At 43.5% G+C, this 26,967-nt stretch overlaps 2 protein-coding genes across 6 annotated transcripts in view; one reads left to right on the top strand and one right to left on the bottom strand.

Moving 5' to 3' along the window:
- LOC130199994 (helicase ARIP4-like) overlaps positions 1-5,409 on the top strand; it is a 62,489-nt gene extending 57,080 nt beyond the window's left edge. For all 4 annotated transcript variants that reach the window (XM_056423906.1, XM_056423910.1, XM_056423909.1 and 1 more), the window contains 5 exons: positions 226-422; positions 513-712; positions 846-935; positions 1,266-1,361; positions 1,528-5,409. In XM_056423906.1, coding sequence (XP_056279881.1) covers positions 226-422; positions 513-712; positions 846-935; positions 1,266-1,361; positions 1,528-2,573 — 1,629 coding nt within the window. In that variant the 3' untranslated portion in view covers positions 2,574-5,409. The remainder of the gene's footprint in view (positions 1-225; positions 423-512; positions 713-845; positions 936-1,265; positions 1,362-1,527) is intronic.
- Positions 5,410-9,959: 4,550 nt separating this feature from the next.
- On the bottom strand, positions 9,960-26,677 carry dennd2c (DENN/MADD domain containing 2C). Of its 2 annotated transcripts, none has more exons than XM_056423923.1 (19): positions 26,425-26,677; positions 22,577-23,650; positions 21,371-21,495; positions 20,472-20,554; positions 20,213-20,371; positions 18,636-18,714; positions 18,217-18,261; positions 17,454-17,641; positions 16,824-16,933; positions 16,107-16,176; positions 15,562-15,639; positions 15,107-15,247; positions 14,123-14,271; positions 13,354-13,531; positions 13,038-13,079; positions 12,259-12,367; positions 11,855-12,097; positions 10,990-11,076; positions 9,960-10,909 (listed from the first exon to the last, which is right to left on the bottom strand). In XM_056423923.1, exons 2-19 carry the CDS (start codon positions 23,437-23,439, stop codon positions 10,878-10,880), a joined length of 2,781 nt encoding a protein of 926 aa, XP_056279898.1. In that variant the 5' UTR covers positions 23,440-23,650; positions 26,425-26,677; the 3' UTR covers positions 9,960-10,877. The 2 variants fall into 2 exon arrangements, with proteins under 2 accessions (XP_056279898.1, XP_056279899.1); XM_056423924.1 differs by having other exon boundaries at positions 17,454-17,638.
- Between the last annotated feature and the right edge of the window lie 290 nt (positions 26,678-26,967).

Raw genomic sequence — 26,967 nt, 5'->3', positions numbered from 1 at the left:
AGGCTTCACAATTACTACGGACACGTGTCATTTTTAAGTGGCCTGTACAAGATAATTGACAGTCCTATACCAAATATCAAGAATTGTCAAACTTTTTAATTTGCATTTGAAGAATAAGAGGCGGTGAGTCGTCTCATAATTAAACCTGCTACATTTTCAGTGAACTCTCAATGCAAGAAGTCACAAGATTCTTGAATCTGATTTTTTTTCATTCTCCCATTCCAGCAACCGTTCCCCCACGAGTCCATTCTGATGGACCGCCGGGAGCTGAAGCTGACCAAAGCGGAGAAGAAGGCAGCGAAGAAAGGTTATGAAGAGGAGAAGAGGGCATCTGTGCCATATACCCGCCCTTCCTACGCTCATTACTACCCTGCCAGTGACCAGAGCCTCACGAACATCCCCGCCTTCAGTCAGAGAAACTGGTTAGTGACTCACAGCTGAACCAAAAAAAAGAAGATACTTTTGAATAAAAGTAAATAAAGTCGTGAACTAAGAAAAAAAACTCTGCTCAGGCGTCCACCCCCTTGTTCTGAAGAGAAGCCAGTCGCCAGTGTGCGGCCAGTCAATTCAACTCCAGTTCCCATGATGCCCCGGCAGGCGTCTGCAGGCTCTGCTCCAAGCGACGACTCTTCAGAATCCAGCATTGGAGGCTTTCCCATCAACTGCCTGCAGAAAGCCGGGGTGTTTGTACAGAGGATCGTCACCACTACTGGTAGGCCAGCTCTGCACATGGACCGGGATTTTATTTTACTTGTTGGATTCATTTACTCGTCACGATGTTAGCTGAGGAATACTCGATGTGTCTAGCGACTCTTAGTAAATGTGTCTTCGCTGGTCTCTTTCAGACATCGTGATTCCAGGCACCAATAGCTCAACAGATGTGCAGGCTAGGATCACTGCTGGAGAGAGCATCCACATTATCAGGGGCACCAAAGGTACAATAACTCTTGCCGATACTCATTTGCAAAACATTTGCTTCTTGGCTTCTATAATCAATTCATAGATTTGCTTGTTCCAACTTTTCTTACGAGATACTCAACGGAAAATCTTTGGGTTAAGGATTTGTTGTTCAGACAAAACAATAAATCAATGAATGGAGAAAACGTTCTGCAGAATAATAATGAAAATAATCTTCAGTTGTACCTATATGGAATCACAATGCTGCAAAATCATCTTCTCTGAAAGACGTGGTTCATTTAATGAAGCGGGTCAGGGTGAACTTTCACAGTCTTATGATAATTTCTCTCACCGTTTGTCTGTTTTAGGGACTTACATCCGGTCGTCGGATGGTCGAATCTTTGCCATCAGAGCAGCTAATAAAGCCAAGACTGCAGAGGAGAGCACTGCAGCGCCATCCAAAGGTAAGACAATGACCAGAACTGACATTTTGTGAGACGAGCAGAAGCGCAAGATGAGGCACAAAACATAGTTGACGTCATGATATTATCTAAGCCAACCCAGTCCATTTAAAGGGTGTCCTCCTTTTAATAATAATAATAATATGTCCCCCCTGTTTCTTCTTCTCAGACTCGCAGGCCCTACCAGAGGAAGCTTCAACCAATGGCAGCAACGGTTGCCTGTCATCTGACAGGAAGCAGCAGCCACGCCCTCTTTCCCCTGACAGCCCAGAGATCCTCAGCGAGTTTCCGTGCTACACGGGTGGCACAGGGACTGGCGCCGCCTTCGGAGCTCAGACAGAGAGGGAAGCAGAGAGCGCCATGAACAGCCTGCCTTCTCCCAAACTGACTCAGACCAACGGCAGTAATGGGAGCAGTTTTGCTCTTGGAAATGTGAGCCACCATGATGCCTCTGTGACTAATGTGATCCAGCCCGCTGTAGCCCAAGACCTGAGAGCAGGCTCCAAACGCAAAGCCTCCACCCTGTCCCCGGATGAGCAGCCCAGTAAGCAGCCCTCTGCAGGCAAACACTCCTCGGCCCCTCTGGCCACACAAGGCTTCCCCTTCTCTGGGGGCTACGGCCTCCCTCCTCCGGGCCTCAACTCTGCCATGCTGGGTGGGTCATTGGGGCACCCGCTCTTCATGGGGGCAGGCTCGCCTTACTTCCAGCCCCCACACACTCAGCTGAGGGACCCCAGTTACATGTACCCAGATCTGTTTGGCTTTGGCGGAGCAAGCACCGTCCCCACCTCCTCTTCCTCCCCCTGCTCCACAACAACCACTGCGACTGCGGTCTCCTCTTCCTCATCATCTTCGACCAGTTCAGTCCCTGGAGCCCTGCCGCCGTTCATGCTGAGCCCCAGCATGGTGGGCATGGCCGGGATGCTCCTGCCAGGCTTCCCTCTCTCTTACAGTCAGTCTCTGGCCAGCCTGTACACGGGGTCGATGCTCCCCGGTGGGCTGCCGGGTCCAGCCGCCACCCCTGGGCCGGCTGGAGCCAGCTTCCTCTCCCAGTACCCTCCCACTGCTGCCTCCAGTTCCTCCTCATCGTCTCCTTCCTCCTTCTCCCCTTCAGCACGGTCTGAGGGCCACCGGGGCCCAGTGCTGATGAATGGCAGGAATGACAGCAGTGCCAGCAGCTCGGACGATGATGTAATTGAGGTGAGGGGACAGTGAGGGACAGATGATGCGGTTGTTCGAGCGTAAGTTTGATTCAATTTAAAAATCATCAAAGTGGGATGACATCCTGTTTGCTGGGAGGGAAATGGACAAGAAATGAAAGACAATTGTCACTGCTGAAGTGTTTCCTCTATTTGTCTCTATTGCCTTTGGAGCAACAGTCTGAGTGGGGATGAAGACAGACTGGACACAGAGCGACAAATCTTAATGCTGGATTTTAGAAAATGAAACCTGGGGAGGAAAAGAAGCTCCAGAGGGAAGAAGAAAATAAAAATCAGAAGACTTTGGGCTTCCAAGTTACTGTCCAAAACTGGCATTGAAATACTAATCACTGGACTTTGGGCCTGCAGTGATCACATATGGCCACTAGTTGTAGTGTGGATGTTAGAGACTCTGCAGCTTTGCTAAATGTGGACTTGTTGCTTTTTTTCAGCTCATTAAAAAGATGTTGCTTATAAAAAAAGTTGCTTATAAAAAGGGGAGGAGGGTGGTGATAATTGAGTTAGCTGGTAGTAGCATAAGTTAAATATCAGTAACGGAGTTGGTATTGTTTGTCAGTTGTCGAATATTGCTGCTAAATATTTCTTCAAATGGTAAAAAGATCAAACAGAACTTTTAAAAAACATTGTGATTGAACTGAATAATTCACTGCCTGGACTGGGGTATTGTACATTTTTGTTCTTCAAGAATCATCATAAATTATTGACGAGGCGGTTGAGGCTTGTTGAGTATGAAGTTAAAGACAATTACTGAATCCTTGAATTTCTGATGAAAGAATGTATGCTTCATCAAATGCCTTTAAACCCGGCCTTTATTTCAGAAGACTCCTTCTATTTAGGCATCAGACATGGAAATAACTGGTTCTTCTTTTTTTTCCTTCTTTGTGTTTTATATTTGCTTTTCAAAGAAAAACCATTGCCTAAAATGAGAAGAACAAAACAAACAAAATGTGTTCTTGTGACGTGTCCTCCTCGTAGCGGAGAACCAAACAACAGAAAATGCCTTTTTGCCTCCATCTTTCTGAATGTTAACTGTGAGAGAGAGACAGGCGGTCACTGCGGCTCTCTGAATCTCACCCACAGTCTTACTGTAGCCTAAAAGCGATGCAAAACACTCACTGAAGCCGATATACTGTTTATGTTCATACGAGCCCGGCGGAACGAATCTTGCAAACCCCAGTTTTAGTTACGCTTGTGTCGTTACCGTGTCCGTGAGTCATGTTCTAAAGGGTTGCAAAAGGAATCATTACAAAATAGATATATACATATATTTAAACTCTTATTGCTCTGCTGTTTGTATTTCCCTCTCTGTCTCATCTCATTTTGGGAACAGAGGTCATTGTGAAACCAAATGTTTTTTTGGAGCGAGACGGTGAAGCTTTGCCAAAAGTGAGATGTGCATCAGCACATCGAAGACCTCCATCGCAGAGGGCCACGCGTGTCTTAAGAGACCAAATAGTGTCGAGCAGACTCGCAGCAGCAGGCTCCCTCTACAGCTGCTCTGCATTGGAAGAGACACAGAGCAGGGAAAGCTTCACGCGACCTTTTGACGTGACCTTTCGATTAACCATAAAACCAGCGCACTGCTGCTCCAATTCATCCCCTCTGATCACGTGAACCGTCCACTCTGAACTGCGCTGTTCTCGTGTGGGAAGTCTTCTCTTACAGAATGGTGAGGAAGGAGCTTTAAAAAAGAATACAGCCGCTCTTTGGTTGAAAAAGAGCTGCTTTATACTTAACACAGTTAAGAATAAAACCTGATCATTAAACTTTAACTGAGCTTTATCTTCCATGTCATGTTGAGTTAACTTATGTCACATTTTGTGTTCTCTTCTTTTTACAATGTTTGAATTTACCAAATGTATTTATTTATGACGGTGCATATTTATTCTTTGAAAAATGTTTTCCTTTTTTTTTCTCCCTTAGTTGCTTGTCTTTATCTTGTTTGTAATAGTTGTATTGTCATATTACCATTGTTGTTACGACAGATGGAAATGACTCTTTCACTGTTTCCTGTGATTTCTATTTTTTTCTTTTTTTTTACATGAGTATGAGTATGACCCAACACATGTGAACTTGCATGTTGACCAACCAATGAGTGCATAACTGTACACATTAAAGGCCAGGTTAGCATCTATGAGAAGGATGGATTCATAATTAACATATCCCATATGTGATAAGTCTGATCAGCTCTTTATTAAGAGAAACCTTAAACAAACTAGAAAAGGACATCAGGGATACATTGATAATAACACAACACTGAGCTGTGAGCTTAGAACCCGTTTTCATCCTAAACTCAGATTCCTACGTTGGAATATCACAAGTGTGTTCACAATTAGGATGCAAACCTTTAAGTATGTAAACGCATGAGACTTTTGTGTGCATGTAAACAAAGCTCAAGTAAAGGGTCAGAAACTGAAGCAGTCCATCTGAAGAGAAAGAAAGTAATGATATCAAGTGTTCTTCTGTCTTTAAATTCCGTGGTTCATTACCGTATCGCCAGAAAAAGTCAATTTGCGTCGATTGCAAGCGAGCCAGTTTCCTCAGTTTAATTGTCTGGTTGTTTGACACGCTGACCGACCGCTCTTTTATTTCACAGCTTTCTACTTGAATTACATAAACATATTTATTTATACGAACCGCTTCGGTCGGACGAGCCGAGCCAACTGTCTGAATTCCATTTTAGCCGAGGAGTAGATTAAAGCTGCTGTAGTTCAGGATCGGCTCTTGTTGAAGCCTGTTGTAGATCATTTGTGACCTTGGATTACTTTTAGATCCTTTTTTTTGTTTTGCTTTTTGAATTTTGTAAATAAAAAGAAACATGTTCTAAATAATAAGTTTCCCAATTTCATTACAACAATAGTAGTAGCATGATGTAGTGTCTGACGCTCCTCTGTCTCTCTCTCTCTCTCTCTCACACACACACACACAGTCACATGAGAAAACAAAAATGGCATATTTAAGCATTTTTAACACTGTAATCTACAGTACATTGATAAACATATTTATCTTAAAGTAACTAAACTTAACATAACTACATTATCAATTACTACAGGTGAAATCTGAACCAAGAGGGCTCCTGCACCATGAGCCACGGCACTAATCTCAGGTAGCCGTGCTGTTTAGACCAGCAGCTAATGCCACGGTTCTGTCTGTCACTGACGTGGTGAAGGGTCGTTTGCTGATGATGAGGGTAGAGAAAGAGGGCTCGGTCGACTGCTTTGTCAACATTTATGCGCCAAATCAGGGGCCAGAGCTCATTGACTGAGCTGCAAAGCGAGCTGCAGCGCTGCCATCAGGAGCAACTGATCATCGAAGGGGATTTCAACTGCCCTCCAGACTTCACCATAGTCAGGAATAATGAGGAACCACACCCACAGTCAGCGCAGAGTCTCCACCACATCATCACACAACTCGATCTGTTAGATACAGACACCCACAAAACAGGCAGTACACTTGAGTTAGGGTCAGCAAGGACAGGATTTACATCTCTCACAGTCTTAGTTCCAGGATAAAAAATAGCACTATCAGTCCTGTTGGGTTCACCGATCACCACCTTCTCAGTTTAGTCTTGATAACCTCACGATAGGTGAAAGGGTTAACTCCTATTGCCATTTTAATAATAAACTTCTGCAGGACAGCACTTTTTGTCAGAGCTTTAGGGTTCTTTGGCAGCCATGGAGAACTGAACATTTTTGTTTCAGTTCTTTGAAACAATGGTGGGATGTCAGGAAAGCACAGATCCGTGTGTTCTGTCAAACGCCACCGCTAAAATCAAGTCTGCTCTCAAGGATCTTGAAGGCAACATAAAGAGTATCGAGGAAAGCTTCCAGAGAGACCCGGATCCCAGGATGGGCCAACTGCTGAAGGACAGGAGGTTGGAGTTAAGCTCCTTCCTGCAAGAGAGGGTGAAGGGAGCTCTGGTCAGGTCTCGCTTTTTCCAGCTGAAGTACATAAATGCCCAAAGCTCTTTTTTTTTAAACACGTGCCTGTTTGTACACACTGATTCTGATTATATAAATAACAATTGAGGTAGTTTGCTGTTCCTGTAAAACTAAGCAACATTAGCAGGTCATGACCTTGTTTCGCTCAGAGCAACAGGTCATGACCTTGTTGACATGACAACAGCTCAGTCATCCATCTACATGTGGTCAGATGGCCCTGATGCTTCAGATATAGTCATGATATAGTCCTGTATTTCATCATTCAAAAACATAAATAGATTTGACGGTGCACCTTTCATGACCTTGTCTAGCTCAGAGCAGCAGTTCACATGTACTTCTATCTGATCCAATGACATCTGCACACTTCTAGATTAGCAAAGAAAGACACTCTTTGCTATTTTATAATTCTGTATGTCAAGCACAAGTTAAATAATGCCCTAAAAGCAGAAGCCTTCAGAATTAGTGGTGGCATTGCATTGTGATTACATTCCTGTCTTTGAATTGTATTGCTGTATCTCAATTCCTCTGATGCTTCCGTCTGCAGTTAATCTGCTCGCATGATTTACATCATTAAAGTGTTGGCTTCCAAGAGATGTTGAAAATGGTGTTTAGTATTATTTGATTTACTAACTTGGTTAGCTCAGGTTGTTTTTGACGCTCTGCTTGTTTATCTTTGATGTCTTTTCCTGCTGTGTGATTATAGAGCTCAGACATTAGCTGTGTTTTTAAATAAAGAAGAAAAAAGGATATTATGGTTTACTAGTTTAGAGACCACAGTAGTGCTCTCCAAGTATTTGTTAGTAGTTTTCCTATCTTTGGCGTATAAAGACTCATAAAGCCCCACCAGAAGTCCATTTGACTTTGTTAACTTTAATCAAATGGGGGCGTGTCCTGCTGCCTGTATAGCATCACAAACACATGCTACCTGGAAGGGATCTGATCATTTAAACCCCTATGAAGGCCAAACTAGTGGGCAGAACGGTGGGCAGCACGGTGGCTCAGTGGGTAGCACTGTCGCCTCACAGCAAGAAGGCCCTGGTTCGAATCCCGGTCGTTCCAGGTCCTTTCTGTGTGGAGTTTGTATGTTCTCCTCGTGCCTGCGTGGGTTTCCTCCGGGTACTCCGGTTTCCCCCACCATCATAAAGACATGCACCGCAGCCTCACCCCGGTTCGTATGGATGTGAATGAATGTTGGTGGTGGTCGGAGGGGCCGTAGGCGCTGATTGGCAGCCACGCTTCCGTCAGTCTGCCCCAGGGCAGCTGTGGCTACTGATGTAGCTTACCACCACAGGGATGACTGTGTGTGTGTATGACTCTGGACTCTGTACTCTGTAAAGCGACTTCGGGTGCCTTGAGAAGCGCTATATAAAATAAATGATTATTATTATTATTACTCAGGCTAAATGTAACCTTTGACCTTTTGTGATGTCAGGTCAAATGAATCAAATGTATACCAAAAGCAGGCTTCTTCATACCAGTGCTATTGGATGGCAACTTCATTTTTATGAGACAGTGCCATGCTGGTTTATCCAACATGCTAAAGAGCTGGTAATCTGTTGCATTGGTTCCCAACCCAAGTCCAGAGGTCACTCTGAGGGGTCACGAGACAGGTAACATGGTAGCAAATAAGTAAATAGAACCAATTCCTCTGGTCTGTGCTCTTGGATTTAAGTGTGACAAATCAATCACCGAGGTTTGGTATAGTGCCATTTAGTGGTAGAAAGGTGAACCCATTACTCTGCCTCTCATTCTACGGTGTTCACTCAAGATTATTAGCCCTCTGACTACATCACATCATCATAATGTTGTACTTTGGTCTCAAGAAGGATTGAGCTCTGTGTTGTGTGAACATGTTTGAGGAGTTGACTCCGTGAGTTATTGTATCAGACTGAAACATGGAGAGCACAGCTACCCTCACATCTCTATGATCTCTAAGATGTCTCACATTGTTTATAGTAGTCAATTGATTGTTAGGTCGTTGTTGCCTGTTTTAGCCGTATGGATATATCTCTGCATGTACATTTAGATAAGCCATATTCATTGTATTTGTACTGTAGTATGTTAAATTGTAAACCTATAGAGGGATTTTTTAAAATAATAACAATAGTCTGCTGCTTCTACCTCAGTTTGGCCAGTTAGGTGCACCATTATCCACACTGCCCGATTCGGTTATTCCGCTGCAGATTGACCACCTGAAGGCACCATAAAGATATTCCTCATAGAACGCAGAATCTGGCCTTCAGGTGGCGCCACTGATGCTCTTTTGACTGTAAACTGTAAACCAATGACGTTCCGATTGATTGCACTGACTGACCCCCTCCTGCTGGTGGGTTGAAGTAGCTTCTTATGGAGTTTGTCTTTTCTTTGTTGGCAGTTATTTGTGATTAATTATATTCCTTTTATTTATTTTGTAGTTATTGGGACACTGCCTTGGTCTTTTGTTTGTTCTTTTTCAATTCAATTCAGTTTATTTTATACAGCCCAATATCACAAATTAGCCTCTTGACAATCTGTACACATACAACATCCCTGTCCCAGGACCTCACATCAGATTAGGAAAGGTTCTTACTTTTCTTTAAGTTGTTTGCGGTGCCTATCATGGCCCACCGTCTGAACTCCTCCTACCTGCCTAACCAGCTGTTACGGGTTAAACCAAATCTTTATACTGTCCAAATAAAGTTGGTACTGTCAAAAGAACGCAGCCTTTTGAGCATACTTGCCTTTACGGTGTTTGAACCGGGTCTCTGTGGCTACAGGGTGCTACAGTACCAAATAAGGTTAGCTCTTATTGTAAGTAGTAATAAGCATTACTATTTAGAGGTTAGGGTGCAAATGCTCCAGGTCACAGGCTCAACAGTCTGAGGCTCCTGGCTCGACTAACCCTGCTGAGGGTATTGTTACTTCTACTAGGTTGGGAATGTGTGTTTTATGGTCCCTGGCCTGGCCTCAAAGAGAGACACGGCCTTTTAGTAAATGCACAGTCTGAGTCAGCGAGCCCGCAGTTACACAGCTCCAGCTAACGGAAAAGGAGCATAGTAAAGTTAGGTGGTCAAAAAAAAGTTATCAAAAAGTCATATTCTACAATGCCGGGTAAAGAAATCCTAGCACAGTGTGTCCCAAAAAATCAGTGTATCAGGTCAAAATAAAGTCAGTATGCGTTAAATTTTTTTGTCTGAGACCCTCCCCGGAGTCTTTGGCTTTGCTCCGCCATCATGCCCACATTTGCCATCCCAACATTTCCTCGCTGTCTTTGCGACTTGCGGTGTGTTTCTGTATCTGGTTGTTTCCTGTATTTGACAGTTTTTGTTGTTGTTTTTCTAAATGCCCTGCATGCGGTGACAATGTTTCCCTTTGCCTCCATTTGCAGATGTTGAGCTCTCACACAAGTTTGTTTAGTGTCACTTTATAACCTAGTTTTCAAAGCATAGTCACTCATTAAATGCGGTCCTAGTGAACCCATTTAGGACACATCATAATTTTATAAAAAAATATTCAAAATACTGTACACTGGTTCTCAACATTGTGCAAAATAAAAATAAAAACATATTTACAACTCCAGTTAAAAAGGAGAAAGTCGAGGACAGAAGAAAAACCAGACCTAATTTCTGTGTGTAATACTGCATTCACACCAAAAGCGGTGCGAATATTTGCAACGCTTTTAAGTGTGAACGCAGCATAACTGTTAATACTCATTTTGATTGACACGGTTTGACCTGCAGTCCGAACACTTTGAAATGTTCTGATCAGAGGAAACAAACTTACTTGATCTGAAATGCAATCAAACAAACACACGCAGTAAACAAAAGTGTACAGTTTGTGCAGAAGGAAACGCAACATAGGTCATGGAATACATTCAAATGTATAAAAGCAGGCATCAGTTTGGAACCACACAGATGTGTTTTAGTTGTAAAGTACTTACAAGATTGAAATTGTACATTTACTTGTTAGATTTACTGTAAAAAGAACACGTTGACTGGAAATGTTTTCTCCCATAGATTCAGCCCGTCTACACAAAAAGAAGTATAGTAAATAGTTACAACCCTGCCTGCTCAGGCTGATAACTAAAGGTTAAGGAGCTGGAATGTTTAGTTTTATTTTTGCAGTTTCTCCAAAGAGACTGGGCCGTATTTCATCATTATAAAAGAGACATGGCCTTTCCAGTTTAAAAAGTGCGCTGCTCTCAGACGTGCATATGTGGCTCTAAAATAAACCTGGTCCTCTCCCACCAAAACGCTGCGCTGTCCCATTCACGTCCAGGGACGAGATTCCCGCCCACATTCAACTGATTCCTCAGCAAGTCCAGCACCAGCACATGTTTCTGCTCTTTCTTTTCAAAACCACAAGTTGTTGGTCGGATTTCATTTCATTTGTAGGAGCTTCATCTTGTTCCCTAAAAAGAAAAAAGAAATAAAACCAATTAGCTGTTGAACAATTAGATACGTGCACATTTGATGACGGAGCAACGCTTACCCAATCCTTTAAGGAATTTGTTCACACCACTTGGCTCCGGCTCAGGGTAAGAAGCCAGATACTCGGCCACTCGGACCTCAAACAGACCTGGGAGAGAGTTGGAGGGGTTAAAGCATGTGTGCAACTAAAATTGCTAATAACTAATAACTTACCAGCAGGAAAATACCTACACCAACTGAATTTATGCCTCTACTTTATAACCTCGTTGGCTAGGACAAAGCCAATGTCCAATATGCCAATTTGTAAAAGTCTGCTTAATGTATTTCTACCATGTTTTTTTTACTACAAGTAAAAATTCAAAGTTTATATTTTAATTTGTTTTTTAAACCAACATGGTTCATTGATTTTGTATTTTCCTTCACAGTAAGAGTTATCTTCTTATACCCATTTTAAAATGAATTGCTTTTAGCTCAGTGCAGACTTTCATTCAAATTAGCTTGTGTGTCTGTTTTGGTATGAATGAATTAAACACTACATTTATAAACGTAACATTAATATGTAACATTACAACGTAGAGACATCTTATTAAGCAAAGACATCCAATGTCAGATTTCAGAGTCATGTACGGCAATTTGATTTTGGGCTATACAAAAAAAACTGAATTGAACTGAATGTAAAAAGCTTAACCTCAGTTATGTCCAAAAGGGCAATACCATTTTTTCATCCTATTAATTATACCATTATGAAAAGTAGTTACTGAGTGAGAAGAAAATTCATCTCCATGTTTTGTTTTAACTTTAAAGAACTCATATCAGTGCAATTAAATAGAAATAATAAAATTAGCATGCAAGATAAAAAAGTTTCAGTTAATCCTTTTTTTGTTTATGTCTTAAACAACCCACCCTATGACGACTGGCACAATTACCTCGTCCTCCTCCCTTGCGCAGCTCTTTGTCCTGGATGAAGCCGGCAAACATCTGAGTATCCATGAAGAGCTGCAGGAACTGGCGGACTCCGCGGGAGGGGTGAGATTTGCGGAAGCTGTCGCGCTGGACCTCCCTGGTTCCGTTGGCGGACTCGACTATGTGGAGGGGATAGTGGCCCACCAGCTCCACGAAGAGCCGCACGAAACCCTCCGATACCAGAGAGCTCAGGTCAGCCTGCTGACCTGCCCAGGACATATTTTGGGGTGAAAACAAAACGTTTAATAACAGACTTCAAAACAGATGAATTGTGCCAGAGTTGTCCAAATCGGATTATCCAACACATTATCCTAAAAAGAAGACTCGACTAAACTTAAGCCTCTGCAGCACAGCTGTTTGTACCGACCTCCACATCCGTCTCCATCCTCCTGTCTCAGGATATCCTCCCTCTCCTCCAGGATCTGCTGTAGTGCTGCCTGCAGCTTACTGGGCAGGATGCAGTCTTCATCACCCAGCTGTCACACATCACAGAAAAGGTCAACAGCAGTCACATGACGCCCGTTTTAAAACATGCATCCCAAATGTCTTTCGCACACTCAAAGTGAATAAACAGCTGTAGCTATTTGTCTAGGTATTATGCATCATATACCTAATGCTGTGAAGCACTTCTGGCAATCTGGAAGTATTTTGACATCAACCCATTTCAAACCCAACACAGCCAAAAGAACAGCCACGTGTCGCCAGCCTACAGACGACGCTGCCTTTCATCATTAAATTCATGTCCCACGCTGAGGAGGGAGGCTGGCAGCAATATTGAAATCACAGCTCTGTATTTAAAAACAGCTAATGTCGGAGCGGGTGGAAAGCCGGTCACTGCATGTCCCGTTATCGTCTAGTCAAAAGAGAGAAGAAATAAAAAACACAGCGCCTGAACAAAAGGTGAAGCTAAACGAAATGTCAAATAGGAAAGAAGACGCACATAAATATGAACCCAGCTGAACAAAACAATCGCCTTCATCAGTCATTGAATAGACCATTACTGATATGAATCAGCCGTAACATAGTTTTCTCCTGTCGCCCTCAAAATATTCTGCCTGCAAACAAGGGACAAGTGTAGGCAGAGCCGCCGGCCCCTCCACGGGACCACACCTATCATTCCTATCATAGGCTGCTATGTGTACACACCTGAATAACAAACTTGTCTGCACACAGATCCACTATGAGCACCTGGGAAGACAACGAGAGGAAAGAATGACAGTTAGTGACTGCATGAGTTCACTATTTCGCAACAAGGAAGAAAAAAAAAAGGAGCAGTAAGCCTGAGCAACGGTCCCTTGAGGGCGTTTCTCAAATGGTGAGTTACGTAATGGTTCTGTTTGGGATTCATTCACTACATGCAGCAAATAGACGGCACTAAACCCTCTATACAGACAGAGCTGTCTTTTAAAAAACACAGAGGGCGATTTTAAAACATTTTCAACCGAATAGGGACTGGACCGACCTCTTCGATAGGCAGCTCCAACAGCTGTGGCAGGCAAGGGGCCAGCACCCCAATGAGGAACGGGGTGGGGGAGCAGCTGATGTCCAGCATGCTGGCCGGTAGCACGGGCACGAAGGTGTGCTGCCAGGTGAAGGGGTACAGCAGCGCCAGCACCGCATGGCTACACCGAGACAACACACTGGTGAACGGGGGGGGGGGGGGGGGGGCGAGAAGATTAAAACACCATTCGGTTTTCACGAGGATCACATGACATAAAAGGTATGAATCAGAGCTTCCTGTAAATACCGCGAGCAGGCACGCTTCTGAATCTTTTCCAACACATTCTCAAAGTGACTGTAAGAGCTTTCAGCAAACAGTTCATGGCTCTCCTCTCCAAAAACAAAAACATTTTTTTTTAAAGGGATTGCGGGACATAATGCAGTTATTGTAGGATGCAGTTTCCATCATAAAGTAATCTATTCAACCGAGAGAAGTCCTGCTAAATAAGAACCAGGATACTGGGGCCCAGTAGAGCCCACTGAGAAACCCTCAGTGATAGTGGGCTGTACAAATAAAACCTGACTTGACTTGGGACTTTGCCATATAGATTAGCATTGAGGCCAAGGCACACACACACATAAATAACACAGCTGGGCCTTCGTGATGTAATCCAGCATTAACACACACCAATAGGGAGTCACATAATTGCAGCTCACATTCTTCTTTTAACACATGTCCACTTTATGTATTTACACAGTATGTATATGGCTTTGTGTTACCAAGGTGATACCTGAGTTTGTCAGCGATAAAGATGACCCTCCTCTCGAGCAGAAGGGAGGCAAACACCTGCAGGAGATTCCCGACACTGAGACACTGCAGCAGACTGTCAAAGTCCACGTGCTCCAGCCGGGAGTCCACCGGTCGACACAGAGTCAGCACCTGGCAGAGCAACAAGAGCACACGGTGACCAGTTTAGTGGAACTGCAGACGAGCTGGTCCACACGGACTGTCCCTGCACTCCGCCAGGATATTGCCACAGCTTTAACAAATATGATAAAATGACTAGACTAACACTAGCGTATGTTTTACAGTTTTACAACCTGCATGCAATGACGACCAACACTCAAAAAGAAATGTGCACAGCTTACACTGTTGTGGTTCAGCTTACTCAAAATGGTTAAGACAAATGGTTTTCTAATATTTTCCTAGTAACGGCCTCAAGCTGTAAGGTTAACGTTTTTATGTTTACTTAACATAAGTCCGTTTTTTTCTTTACGTTGTCTGAAGTGACTTTTTAAAGTCAACCTAATGCTTTGGCACGAGTTGTTGAACACAGTTATGTTGAGCTTGAACAACTTTAAAGGAAAATGTTGAGGCTTTAATTACTTTTTTAATTAAGTCAACCTTTTGTGCAGTCAAGCAAAACCAGATTCTTTGAAGACGTCCAGGTGGAAGATGCAGTTTCTTTAAACTGCAGAAGTGGAGCCTTAAGTAAGTGTCTTCAGGGCCTCCTAAATGCTTAAAGTGGAGTCGGAGAGTTGTGGGAAGCATTGCCTTCTTATTTTGAGTCTGCAAACAGTAATGACTAAATAGATTATTGTTGACTGTTATAATACTTTTAGCTGTCCCGACATGTACCATTCAAAGCTGAAATAGCTATCCCTATTCTTTACTTCGTTAACCTCCCAGTCTGAGTCACTGAGTGTTCAGGAAGGAGTGGTTAGGAGGAACAGAACTACTAATTAGCGCTTTCCCCTCTTGGTTTCAGGGTTACCTCACTTCCAGAGCCGGGGAGGAAGCTCTTGATGGTGACTGTGCATCCAGGGGCTGGAAAGGGGGCCTCCATCACGCTACGCATAAAAGGGTAAACCAGCGCTTTGGAGATCTCCCTCCGCCTTTCAACCTCCTCCAAAATCTGGACAGATGGAGACGGATAATCACTGTTTACTGCAAGAACAAGTGTTTGTTAATGTCAGCGCAAAGAAGTAACTTGACTTTCCTCTCCTTTGGACCATATCCACACTTAAATTTCAATCGACCAACTGGAAGACGGGCGTGACACGGCCATATGCATTACAGTTTCTTTTTTTGAAAAACACACCCAATGGATTGCTCGAGATTATGTTCTTGAGTAACCTCATTCCAGTTTAAATCCAGCTCCTTTCATGTCCCTACAAAAGGCCTCTGTGAGCACAAACTAGGTGCAGATTCATTGTATCGTGGCCTCACCTTCGCAAAGAGGTTGAAACAGCCCAGTTTGCTGACAATACAGTACACCTCAGGAAGCCTCTTCCCTTTTCCAACGGGCTTAAAGACACACACACAGTTTCATTAGACATTAAGCAGGTAACAACAGAGAGAACTGAAAAATCATTAAAAATCATCATTTAACTAAACTGTACAATCACGTTCTCATAACGTATATCCATTATATGGTGTTTAAAAGTATTGTCAATGACATCTTGGTAGATTGGAAGTGTGTGTGTGTATATATATATATATATGTATATCACATCACATTTTAAGTTAAAAACATGTTTTAAAAAGTGTCCTAAAAAGATCTTTTCTTTTGTGAAACAAAAAGAAAAGGGGGGAAAGTTGGAAATTCTTCTTGCTCTCTGTCATCGATTGAGAAGTGGTTTACGGTACTGATTCACATCTCCTCAGAGATGTTGAGTAAGCATGTGGCGGGCTTCCATGTCGACACACACACACACGCACACCGATGCTCAAGTCAATGATTCAGATGCTAATGTTTTCACATCCACACTCACCAAGATCTTACAGCAGTAACAGAACCAGCGGCTGCCGTCCTCTCCGGTCAGGACGAAGGAGAAGGTCTCGCTGTAAACGGAACGACATTAAGACACAGGCGTGACAGTCCATAATTGTACAAACTAAATTTAAAAAAACTTTATAATTCCTTGTATGAAAGAGATTGAAAAATATCTGTCAACATCAATAGGCAGAGCATTCAGAAACTAGATAGACGGGGCATCTTCTTTTCTTTTGCACCACAACAGGTAAGTGTTTAAAGACAGGGAGGCTATGTAAATTGAGCTTGCAATCCACAATACAATAATGAACCATACCCACAAAAAAAAGAAGAATGCCCAATGTCCCAAGGCACTCAATCAGATCTGGTGAAATTGTAATGATCCCTGTGGGGAATTTTGGTTTTTTTCGCAGCAATTTATGGGTTACAGCAGAGGATATAACTAAGGAGAGGAGATGGCAGTATTTAAACATATACAACTGATAATTACAGTGCAAGAACTAAAGCTAAACACTGTTCCGGAAGGAAAAGTTGGACAGCATGCATTAGACTACATAAAAGGTATGTGTATTGACAACAAAAGCAAATACAGACATGAAAAAAAAGAATACAGTATTGTGTTGCCATTGTGCCATTGGCATAACCCTTGTGATCCAGTTACTTCTGTATCAATCGAGCATGCTTTTAACAATATTACTGGTGTCCGTGTGTTTACCTCGGCATGTGTGCAGAGGGCTTCCAGTCCTGTGAGTCGGGGAAGCAGAAGTTTGGAATGACTTTCAGCTGATCCTCTGCCTCTTTGGAGATCCGGGATGACTTCTCAAACTGAAACAAGGGAATCCATTTACAGCAGTGCCTCCTCCAAATGGCTTCCTTGAATTGAATTATCTTATAATTGCATTATAATATCTTATGATTTTATATAACTTATTTTTAATTAGGTAGGATATATTAGGAATGTCTAATGCTGGGTGTAGAATTTTTACATAACAACTTGTTCTAAATCATTTTCAAATAGCAATCAGTATGTTACCATATAGGTGCCTGAGACTAAATCTAAATGGCCAACTTTAAAATGACAATATTATAAATATAATTAAAAATGAATATGTCAAGAGAAAAAACAAACAATTGCTTTTATGATGCTCTTGATTTAAATGAAACAATTACAATATTCCTCATTGCTTTAGATTAGAGGCATGTTCCTTTGAATCTGCCAAACAATATTATACCTTGGACATGATATTGTCTTATTTCCACAGAATACCAAAAGCAGTATGAATAAACCACAGTTATGTCCTCTGCCTGGGAGAAGGGTGAGATTATGTTAAAAACTCATTCTAACCAGTTTGGGGAACTGCTGCGTGATTTCAGGGGAGTAGCTGTTTCCCGGGGAGCCTTTTCTCAGCGACACCACCACAAAGATCTGGAAGAGCTGCTGCTGTTGCAGCTGGATCAGGTCTTTCTCCAGGGTGCGGTAACCCGGCCGACGTTTCAGTGTAGACTGGATGTAAACTGACCTCCTGGAACCTGCTGGACACCACACAATGAGACTACAAGCTAAATGCTGGAGCACTATGAGGATTTTTGAACATCAATAAATGGAAAGTATAATTGTTAAGAAACCGCTGGTAAGACAGACAACAATGACTGAGACCACAACAATGGGCGTGGATAACTGTAATTTACAGCAGTAGTTTTATTTGAATTACTTAATGGTTAAACAATAGTTCCCCCAAGCCTCTCACGCAAAGAGGATGTTGCTTGGCTGGTCTTTGGTTTTATTTGTTTTTCCTGAGATGGCTTAACAGAAGCAACAGTTGCCATGCGTGGCTTTAAGGATGGCAATGCCCACCTCTTGAGTCCACACTGATAAATCCAGACAAGTATTGTTATGTGGATTATCATATGGTTGTTGGATGGATGTTGTCTGGTAGAGACAGATGTTCCCCAGAGGAGGAGCTGTCAACACTTTGGTGAATCTAGACTCCTAGAGCCATCATCAGGTCACAGTTTCGACCAAACTAGGATTTCCCACATGCACCTCTAAGCATTAGCCTGAGAGTTACCGTGAAGAGATATTATAGACATCAACTCTACCACCATACCTTTGCTGTTGTCCTCGGGGTCACTCTCTGTCCCACTGGTCTCCTCTGTTGTGGATGTGAATTAGAGAATGAGGTGGGGGGGGGGGGGGGGATTAGGGAAAAGCAGAGGAATGGAAAATACTTGAAAAGCCATAATCAGATGCAGACAGTCAGCCTTTGTTTCATAATCAGCAGATTTGCCTGCTGCAGCTGGCCTTATGTGTACCATCAAAAGCTGGGTATTTCCACAGAGGCTCAATTTAATCTTACTAAAGTGATGATGGCAGTGACATTTGACAGTGTCTGTGTGTGTGTGTGTGTGTGTGTGTGTTTGCATGCATACATGTGTGTGTGTGTGTGTGTGTGTGTGTGTAGATGTAGGTGTATGTATAGGTGTGTGTGTGTATAGGTGCGCGTGTGTGTGTGTGTGTGTGTTCTACCTCGCACTGAGACTCCCTGGTTCTTTACCCTCTTTCTCCCGCGCTTGTCATCAAAGATGGTCTCGATCTTGTTGACATACTGCGTAGTAGAACACACAGGTACTCGTCAGACCCGTCATTTCACAGCCATAATAGAATCAGGATTACTGGGAATCATGACATAACAAGCTACCAAGTACTTCATTATATTATAGATCTTTTTCTTTTGTTAATTTTGTGAAAGAACACAGTTGAGTAGTGGATAAGTCCACTTAGGCACATTAATAGAGTTGGTCTCTACACACAAACAAACACATGCCGGAACCCGGAACTTATCTTTAAGAGGACAGACTTTGTATGTCAGTGCATGGTCAGAAAGTAAAATTACCCAACTAAGCTAACGTTAACCCTTGTGTTGCCTTCGGGTCAATTTGACCCGATTCAATGTTTCACCCTCCTGTCGCCTTCGGGTCAATATGACCCGATTCAATGTTTAACCCTCCTGTTACCTTTATATTTACTAACATATTTTACCCTTGAGGTCAATATGACCCCAGCTATTAAAATCTCCAGAAAATTATTAGAATTAATATTGTTTTCCAAGTTTACGTGTGAGGTACTTTATGTTTGTTTGTTGACTCCCGAAAGAACACCGACATTAAACATTGAATCGGGTCAAATTGACCCGAAGGCGACAGGAGGGTTCAATATTGAATCGGGTCAAAATGACCCGAAGGCAACACAAGGGTTAAAGTTGTTGAGCAGAAAAACACATAATTATGTCTCTGCCCATTTTCTTAATGTTACCACCTCTGTGAAAGATCTAAAATAGTTCAAAGACAGCATTACATAACTATAGCAAATGTTTTGTTATGTAGTTAATATTCAGGCTATTCATTCTATAATATTTTAAAGTAACATAATTGAAAACAATCAGGTCAACAAGGTAAACAAAATAAAAATAAAACATCTAAAAATAATGTTGATGGGCATTTGTCGAACCTGCTGGTGCACACAGCACACGTGTACCGTGGGTCTTAAGGCTATGATCCTTTTCTCGTCATCACCTTTACACATGTGTTCAATATGTTAACATCTCTGTTGTGTTATTCTACCTTATCGTTAGAGTTTCCCCCTGGCCACGCTCCCTGCACTGCCATGAGTCCTGGCACTACCATTATCTGGTGCTCGACCACTATCCGTTTTCTGTCAGCTTCCCTCTCCTTCCTGCTCAACAAGCCTGTCGACTTGAATTGCCACCGCAAGAACGTGCGCCGGCACAAACCAACCAAGCAGCAGTTTGCATCCATGTCTCCGGAATTTTATCCGATTAGATATTTGCGGAGAAATTCAGAATTTTCACTTGAATTCTTGATCTATGGCCAAAAAAAAGGTTTCGGTGAGGTCACAGTGACCCTTGACCATCGAGTTGGAATCAGTCTGACCTCAGGTCCAGGTGGATGCTTGTGCCAAGAAATTTCTTTGAGGCGTTCCTGAGGTAATGTGAATGGACCAGGCAGCCGGACAGTCAACCCGAAAAGCGTAAACACTAAACATCTCAGGCAATCGGTCAACGTCGTAATCCATTCATCATTTACCTGAGGCATCCGCTGTATTTTTTGCGTGCTCGAGCGCCGCGGTGCAGCCGGTTTGGGAGTCTCTGCAAGTGTTGAGGATATGGATGGTGCCACCGTTTGAAACCTCTTCCTCTCCACTCTGCTTGCGTAGCCCTGCAGCGTTTGGGGCTTCGGGGGAAGCTGGAAGAAAAAGATCGGTCGTATCAAACTACACCAATTAACAACAACTAAATATTTCCGTAGCGTGAAAAGGAGGCATAAATGGCATATCTTCCCATACCTTTGGGCCATTAGGCCTTCTGATAGGGAGACACATGGGAGAGAGCTTGACATCCTCGTAGGAGCGATCTCTGGTCACTTCACCTGGGAGGGGGGAGACAGAGTGATGGGAAAAGATAAGACGGGGTGACTGGATGTTTCGTGAGTATAAAAACAAATAAAAAGTCATTCGTAATCATTTCCAATGGCAGTTATTTTCACTATCAATTAATTCATCAATTATTTTCTTGGTTTGTGAAAATAATAAAAACCTGTGTTTCATTTTGGACTTTACACATCATGTATTAAAATAACTTGTTTTATTCTAACAGTCCAAATACAATTAGTTTAATATCTGACGTAACAAAGAAAAGCACATGCTGCAACTAATTACTAGACAATCAATTGATTATCAAAGTAGTTTGGTAACCGACTGGGACATCACCTAATCTTTGCACATCTAGACCGAGATACTTTTCACTTTACTGCAGTACCACCATGTGTCCAAATCTACCATTGAGTGTTACTTAACTCTGCAACAGCTGATGCAGATGTTTTAAAAAACGATGTTTTTTTCACTACTTCTCCTGATTTTTAAAATCTTGATTTTAATGCTTAATATGTTGTAATATTTCAGAAACTGTAACATCTGTTGGATACAGGTATTTTTCCCAAATGCTCTTCAGTGATGTTTCCTGATTAGTTCACTAACTGGTCCCTGTACACTACAGCATCCACTCTTGAACAGGCTCCGTTAAGATTCAAAATGGGGCATTGAGCCAGTGACAGGCACCCTGACGTCCGTACGACCTCTTGTCTTTGTCTCTTTTTAAAAGAAAACCAGTGCTGCGCGAAGCAGTTTCACACACAGTAGACAGACAGTCAGAGCGGGGATCAAAAAGCGTGGCGAGTTTAACTTACAAACGATGTCCTCGTAGATATTGTCGTCGGAGTAGGCGTGGTAAATGCCCGAGTGTCCATCCTCGCCTCTCAGCGGGTCTCGCTTCGCCGTCAGACGCGCCGCATCCTCGTACTCAAAGGACTTCCTTTGGTGGGGAGGGAAAGGGAAGCAGTGAAAGAGAGGGGGCCTCGCTGCCGTCCTAAAGATAGCCACCGTGCTATAGTTCGCTCTCTTGTATCACGTTCATGTCAGCGTCCCGCCGCTAAATTCCACATGGTTGATATCAAACGCAGCAAGACGGAGAGAGAGTGCGATAAACTAGAGTGAAAGGAAATGACTGAGCATCTGGTACAAAAGTTGTTATGAAAAACAGAACGAGGAAGAAGACGGTGACAGGATTTAGACAGACATGGCAGTTGGCAATGCGACAGCTGTCATTATGACAATTAGGTGTCTATCTTCACTTATATTCTGATACACAAGACTTCATCCCAGGTTGAATTGGGAAGCCAACATCATGAACTGACCCAGTTTATTATGTATTGTGGACAATGTTGTCTGTGGTTTAATTGTACAGCGTGATACTGACGAATGGATAAACATATATATATATACATACATACATATATATATACACATACATACATACCTATATATATATATACACACATACACATACCTCAATGGGGGTCGGCTCAATTGTTTATTTGAAAATGTGACTGTTTGCATTGTATTATCATATTCGGTCAACAACTCCTGGACAGTGTTTCAATAGAACGACAGACACCAACGAGGCAGAGAACCGCATTATTAGTTGTCAGGCCACCCAATAAGTCCTGATCTCAATGTTTACGTGGGTTACAAGTTATGTTTTGTTTTGCTTCGCCTCCAGTGAAAGAGAGAGAGAGAGCACGAGCAAGTGCGAGAGGGCGTGTGTGTGCGTGTAGATGACGACCTCTGACCCGCGGCTGCAGAGGAACTAGGCCACATACACATAATGGAGAACAATGCTGCCAGATATCATGTGACATCACACCAGGACGTCGGCCAACAATTAAGACTCTGTTTCCTCCACAGAAATGCCCCCCAAAAAAAGGCACTGCAGATAGACGAAGTCGAAAGCAGGATGTGCATTAGTGAATTTCCTAATTCTATAGGATCAAATAAAGAGCCTTGAGAGAAAACCCATCTGTTTAAAGTGCTCTGCTTTCACTGCATTGACTCACCTGTTCTTTTTATGCCTTGAAAGCCCGTTAGTCTTCGCTACAGGACATGGAGGAGGTGGGAAGCTAGGTGGGTGGGCTACCCTCCTACTCCTCGCGTTGGAGTGGTTGCTATGAGAGGATCTGCCATCCCGCCGTGTTGTGTGCCCATCATCGTTGTCGTTGTTGGCTCCCCGATACTGGAACGTCCGCATAGGTTTGGGAGGAGGCTGAGCGTCGCCCCTGCCTTTCTCCCAGAGCAGTCGGTCCCCCTCAAGTTTACGCCAGAAACCCCGGGAAGTGTAGAAGTTTCCCGCGGGCATGTTGTCTTCTTGGTCATCGGTCGATGGAGGTAGATGCTTCGAAGCTACTTCGACGCCCAAGATGCGATCCGATTTTTGGTCGCCGTAGGCAGTGGCGATTTGTTTACCTCTGGGGTCGGCCTGCACTTTGGGAGACGCAAACATTTGTGCTGCAAGTGGTTTAATTCCCGGGGTTGTGTTGGAAAACTCAGCGGGACATTTCTGCACAGGTTCCGACTTCCGACCGATCACACCATGTCCGGCTGGTGCTGCGGATACCCGGAAATCTAAGCCCAAGGTTAAAAAGTTGGAGTGGTAAAGCCCCCCTCCCGACCCCTCATTGGAACATCCGTTGCCCAGTTGATCTCCGGACAGAGTTCGGGATACGGTCGGAGGATGTGCCTTCGCCCCGGCATCCTGGCTGCGACCTTCCCACTGGGAGATCTTCTCCCTGATGTTGCTGGTCTGCTCTTGAGAAGGGGGCCTCCCTGACTGGCGGCCCTGCCGAGCCACAGTGTCCACTTTCTGCAGGCGATCGACTTCACCACCCTCTCGCCTGCCCTGCCCCAGCCTCAGAGCCAGCATGTTGAGAGGGGGCAAGAGAATGCATCAGGGATTTCTTTGAAAAAGACAGATGGGCGAAGCAAGGGAATCCGTTCCCAATTAAATCCAGAAACAATGAGTAAAAGCAGCAGCGTCCCTATGGGTTGGGGTTGCAACCGATCTGCGTCTTTGTGCTTCTTATTGTGCTATCGGAGTGTCACTTCCCCTCCCTTGTCTCCTCTTGTAAACAAACCTAAAAAGAAGAACAGACACAAACATTACCCATCAATCATTGCACTTAAAAACAAGCCTGGGCAGCACGCAGAAGGGTCAAAGAGTCACTGAAGCAACACAGGAGGACACAGATGCTTTTTAAACGGTGCACATCTGAAGCGGTCTGCGACTTGGAGGGAGGGACCGAGTGACGGTCAGGAAGGACAAGCTCCTGTCGGGGTCGGTTACCAAAAATAACTCCACACAATAAGGAAAGACGATGACCAGGAGGCAGATTTCTGCTGCTGCGTGTCCTGAACCGCACCAAACACCCTCCTCTGGCCTCTGGGGAATTATTTCTTCTCCGTCACTGTCGGCCTCAACTGCAGAGCACAAAAAAGCCAACGATCGAGCAAAGGTTTGAAACCAATTTGATGTTTTTGCAAAGCTGTCTTTCAGGTGACCGGAGGGAAGAATTTTGATCATTTTAGTTGATTCGAAAGAATTTAGGAAGGCAAGACAACACACAATTATTAAAAGGCACACATGGAGAGGCAGGGACAATGAGGTGACAAATGGAGAACCACACCTATCCCCCGAGTGGAATATAAACTTCTCAAATAGCTCCGCTATTTATCAGACGCCACATGAAAACTTTGTGGGACCCTGATTAATGGATGCACTTGTGAGAGGATTTGAATATGTATGCTATGGAGCTATTATCGAAGGTCTGAACAAACACTGAGACTCGGTGTAAAGATCCCCATCATCACCCAGCCGGACTGATATTCCCCACGTGAACATCAATGCGGCCAGTGTACACTCTTGTAAAGCAGCCCCCAGGTCCCCGGAACAGAACCATTTGGACACGTTGCACATCAGGGCCGAGGGAACGCGGAGAAGGGGAGACGGGGTAAAATTCCACTGCACAGCTCGCGATCATAAGAACTCTATAGAACTGCATTCCTTCAGAGCTGTACAAGAGGGGGCGGGGGGGGGGGGTGTCGTGGAATACATTTAACTGGAGACAGTCGGTCAGTCATTTTGCGAGTGACGCCTTTTGTTTGCTCTGACCTAAATCAAATTAATGTGTGTGTGCACTGGAATGCTGCTCGATCATAGACGGACCTCGCCGTGACAATGCGTCGACCAAAACTGACCCAAATGCACTATTTGTCGCACAGGAAAAGCACGAGTTGAACTTCCTCCGGTGCAGGATGAAGGATCGGGCCGACTGTCCACAATGACGGTGCAGAGAGATTTGCACCCAGTCGGAAAACCCATTGATCCGAGCTGTGTTTGGATCTTCCATACTGGTGATCAAACATTGTCACTTAGACACAGTAGATGCATAAATAAGGCAGCTACTTCCCAGTTACAATAACAATGTGCCAACCCGTTTCATCCCTGTTTCTTATATTTTGTGTTTTGTTTTTACTCTTGTGTGTTGCTGCTACTGTCACGACAAATTTCCCCTTGGGGATTAATAAAGTATATATCTATCTATCTATCTATCTAAAGTGTTCAGCTTCCCCTTTCCCACAGCTGCCAGTGATGCACGCCTGATATTAAGCAAGAAAGCTGATGCACTTCACTGACAGTTATTGGGCTGTCAACTAAGCCCAATAACTTGTAGTTTTGTGACACTCACTGACTCACCTACAAGGAAACCAGACAAGCGAACGAATGAAGCTTGGCAGCGAAATCAAAAACCTAATTACACCTTCAAAAGCTGCCATAAAACGCCCACAGAAACGGCGTGACACAACACGTTGTGTGAGGTGGTGTGCGGCTGAGCTTCACCCTCCTCAACAATGACAGTTGAAGCTATAATCAACAAGGAAAGAGAAAAGAAAAAAGGTGGGTTTTGCTAAATGTCAGCGGGGAAAAAGAACTCGCCAATGATGAAGTGACTGATCCATCACCAGCCACCAGAGCAGCTGTGTGCAACAAAACATTCATTTGGAGGTATCTGCTGAAAGATTGACAGGCCACTTGACAAGTTCCATAATTTTTGTGCTGAAGATGGATCAAGAGTATCTCATAAACTCAGACAAAGACAGCTATTTAATCAAAATCAATGCAAATATATTATTCAGCAGTGTTCCTGGAGTTAATTGGACTCTTTGTATCTGACGGGACTCAGATGCCTGCAGTTGAAGTCAGATATTAATTAACTTAACTGCTTTTCATACATTTTACAACACCTGCATTCAGATTTCCATGCAGAAGCTGTACTGTCTGCATTCAGATTTCAATGAGTAGAATGAATTGCTTAAATCCTGGCATGCCATTACTGTTACACGCATGTAGAAAAAAGAAAACTCATGTGAAGGAAACCAAACTCCCTTGAAAAACTACAGAAATCTTAAAATATTATTCCATATTGCAGAGTCTCATTTCATAGAAGTGGAACTCCCTCGCTCCCCTGACTCTTTAGGGTTAAATGTCCTGTAATTCGGCCTCAACACAAATGCCAAATTAGCTATTTAGTAGCTTGCTGGTCCCCCTAAATGTAGTGTTAAATATAACGACGATGTCCCCACTATGTGGAGAGAAAACCCTCAAAGTGACTTAAAAGTGTAACGTGAGCGGAGATAACTCCACACAAGTATTACGGATAGGAACCATGTAACTGGGTTACCGAAAGGAGCAAAACACTCTAACGTGAACTCGTGCATTGCGTTGACTAAACGGTAGAAAAGAAAAGACACAGACGGAGTCCGACGAGTTGCGTGATAAGATATCACAACCGACCACCATAACATCACATGGGGAGATGCAATAACTGAAGTCGCCTGTCTCGTAACTTACCTCTTCATAGTAGAATATTGTTCTTTCCTTGTTTTCCTTAGTTAAAAATGTAAAACAACATTAAATCAGACTCCGCTCGCTCGCGGCGTTCAAAGCCCCGGAGAGGTTTATCAGTCTGAGTTAGTCCAGGCGGTGGGAGTCCACGTCCAGCGGTGTGTAACCTCTGGGGAAATTAACTCTTCAGCGCAAAAGACCGCGTCCGCTGTGCCAATAACGACACAAACAGCAACAAAGAGAGTGTCCATTGACTAGAGAAAAAGTACAGCAGAACACTCCTCGTCCTCTTTCTCCGGACAGCTCGTGTCAAGTCGGACAGAACATACAAGACTTCCGGTTAAAACTTCCAAAATAAAACCCTTTCCGCTCGCAAAACCTGTTATGTTTCCCTTTTCTGCAACTTTGGACGTTTAAAATACACAATGGATGTTTTGTCTTCAAGTTAAGCATGTACATTGTTGAGTTGCTTTCATTTGTTACATTCGTTTATGGATTTAGTGGCAAATGTCTTTTCGTTCAAAACTGCAGATGGTGCTGTGGTTGAAT

The sequence above is a fragment of the Pseudoliparis swirei genome, chromosome 9 (genome assembly GCF_029220125.1).
Source record: "Pseudoliparis swirei isolate HS2019 ecotype Mariana Trench chromosome 9, NWPU_hadal_v1, whole genome shotgun sequence".
Lineage (NCBI taxonomy): Eukaryota > Metazoa > Chordata > Actinopteri > Perciformes > Liparidae > Pseudoliparis > Pseudoliparis swirei.
Note: the sequence above shows the minus strand (reverse complement) of the source record. Positions and strands in the feature narration are given on the sequence as shown.

Coding starts and splice junctions, on each gene's coding strand:
- dennd2c (XM_056423923.1), bottom strand. CDS start 23,439: ATGCTGGCTCTGAGGCTGGGGCAGGGCAGGCGAGAGGGTGGTGAAGTC. Junction 21,496..22,576: donor TCAAGGCATAAAAAGAACAG/GTGAGTCAATGC, acceptor TCCCCACCAAAG/GAAGTCCTTTGAGTACGAGG. Junction 13,080..13,353: donor TGGAGCTGCCTATCGAAGAG/GTCGGTCCAGTC, acceptor TTGTCTTCCCAG/GTGCTCATAGTGGATCTGTG.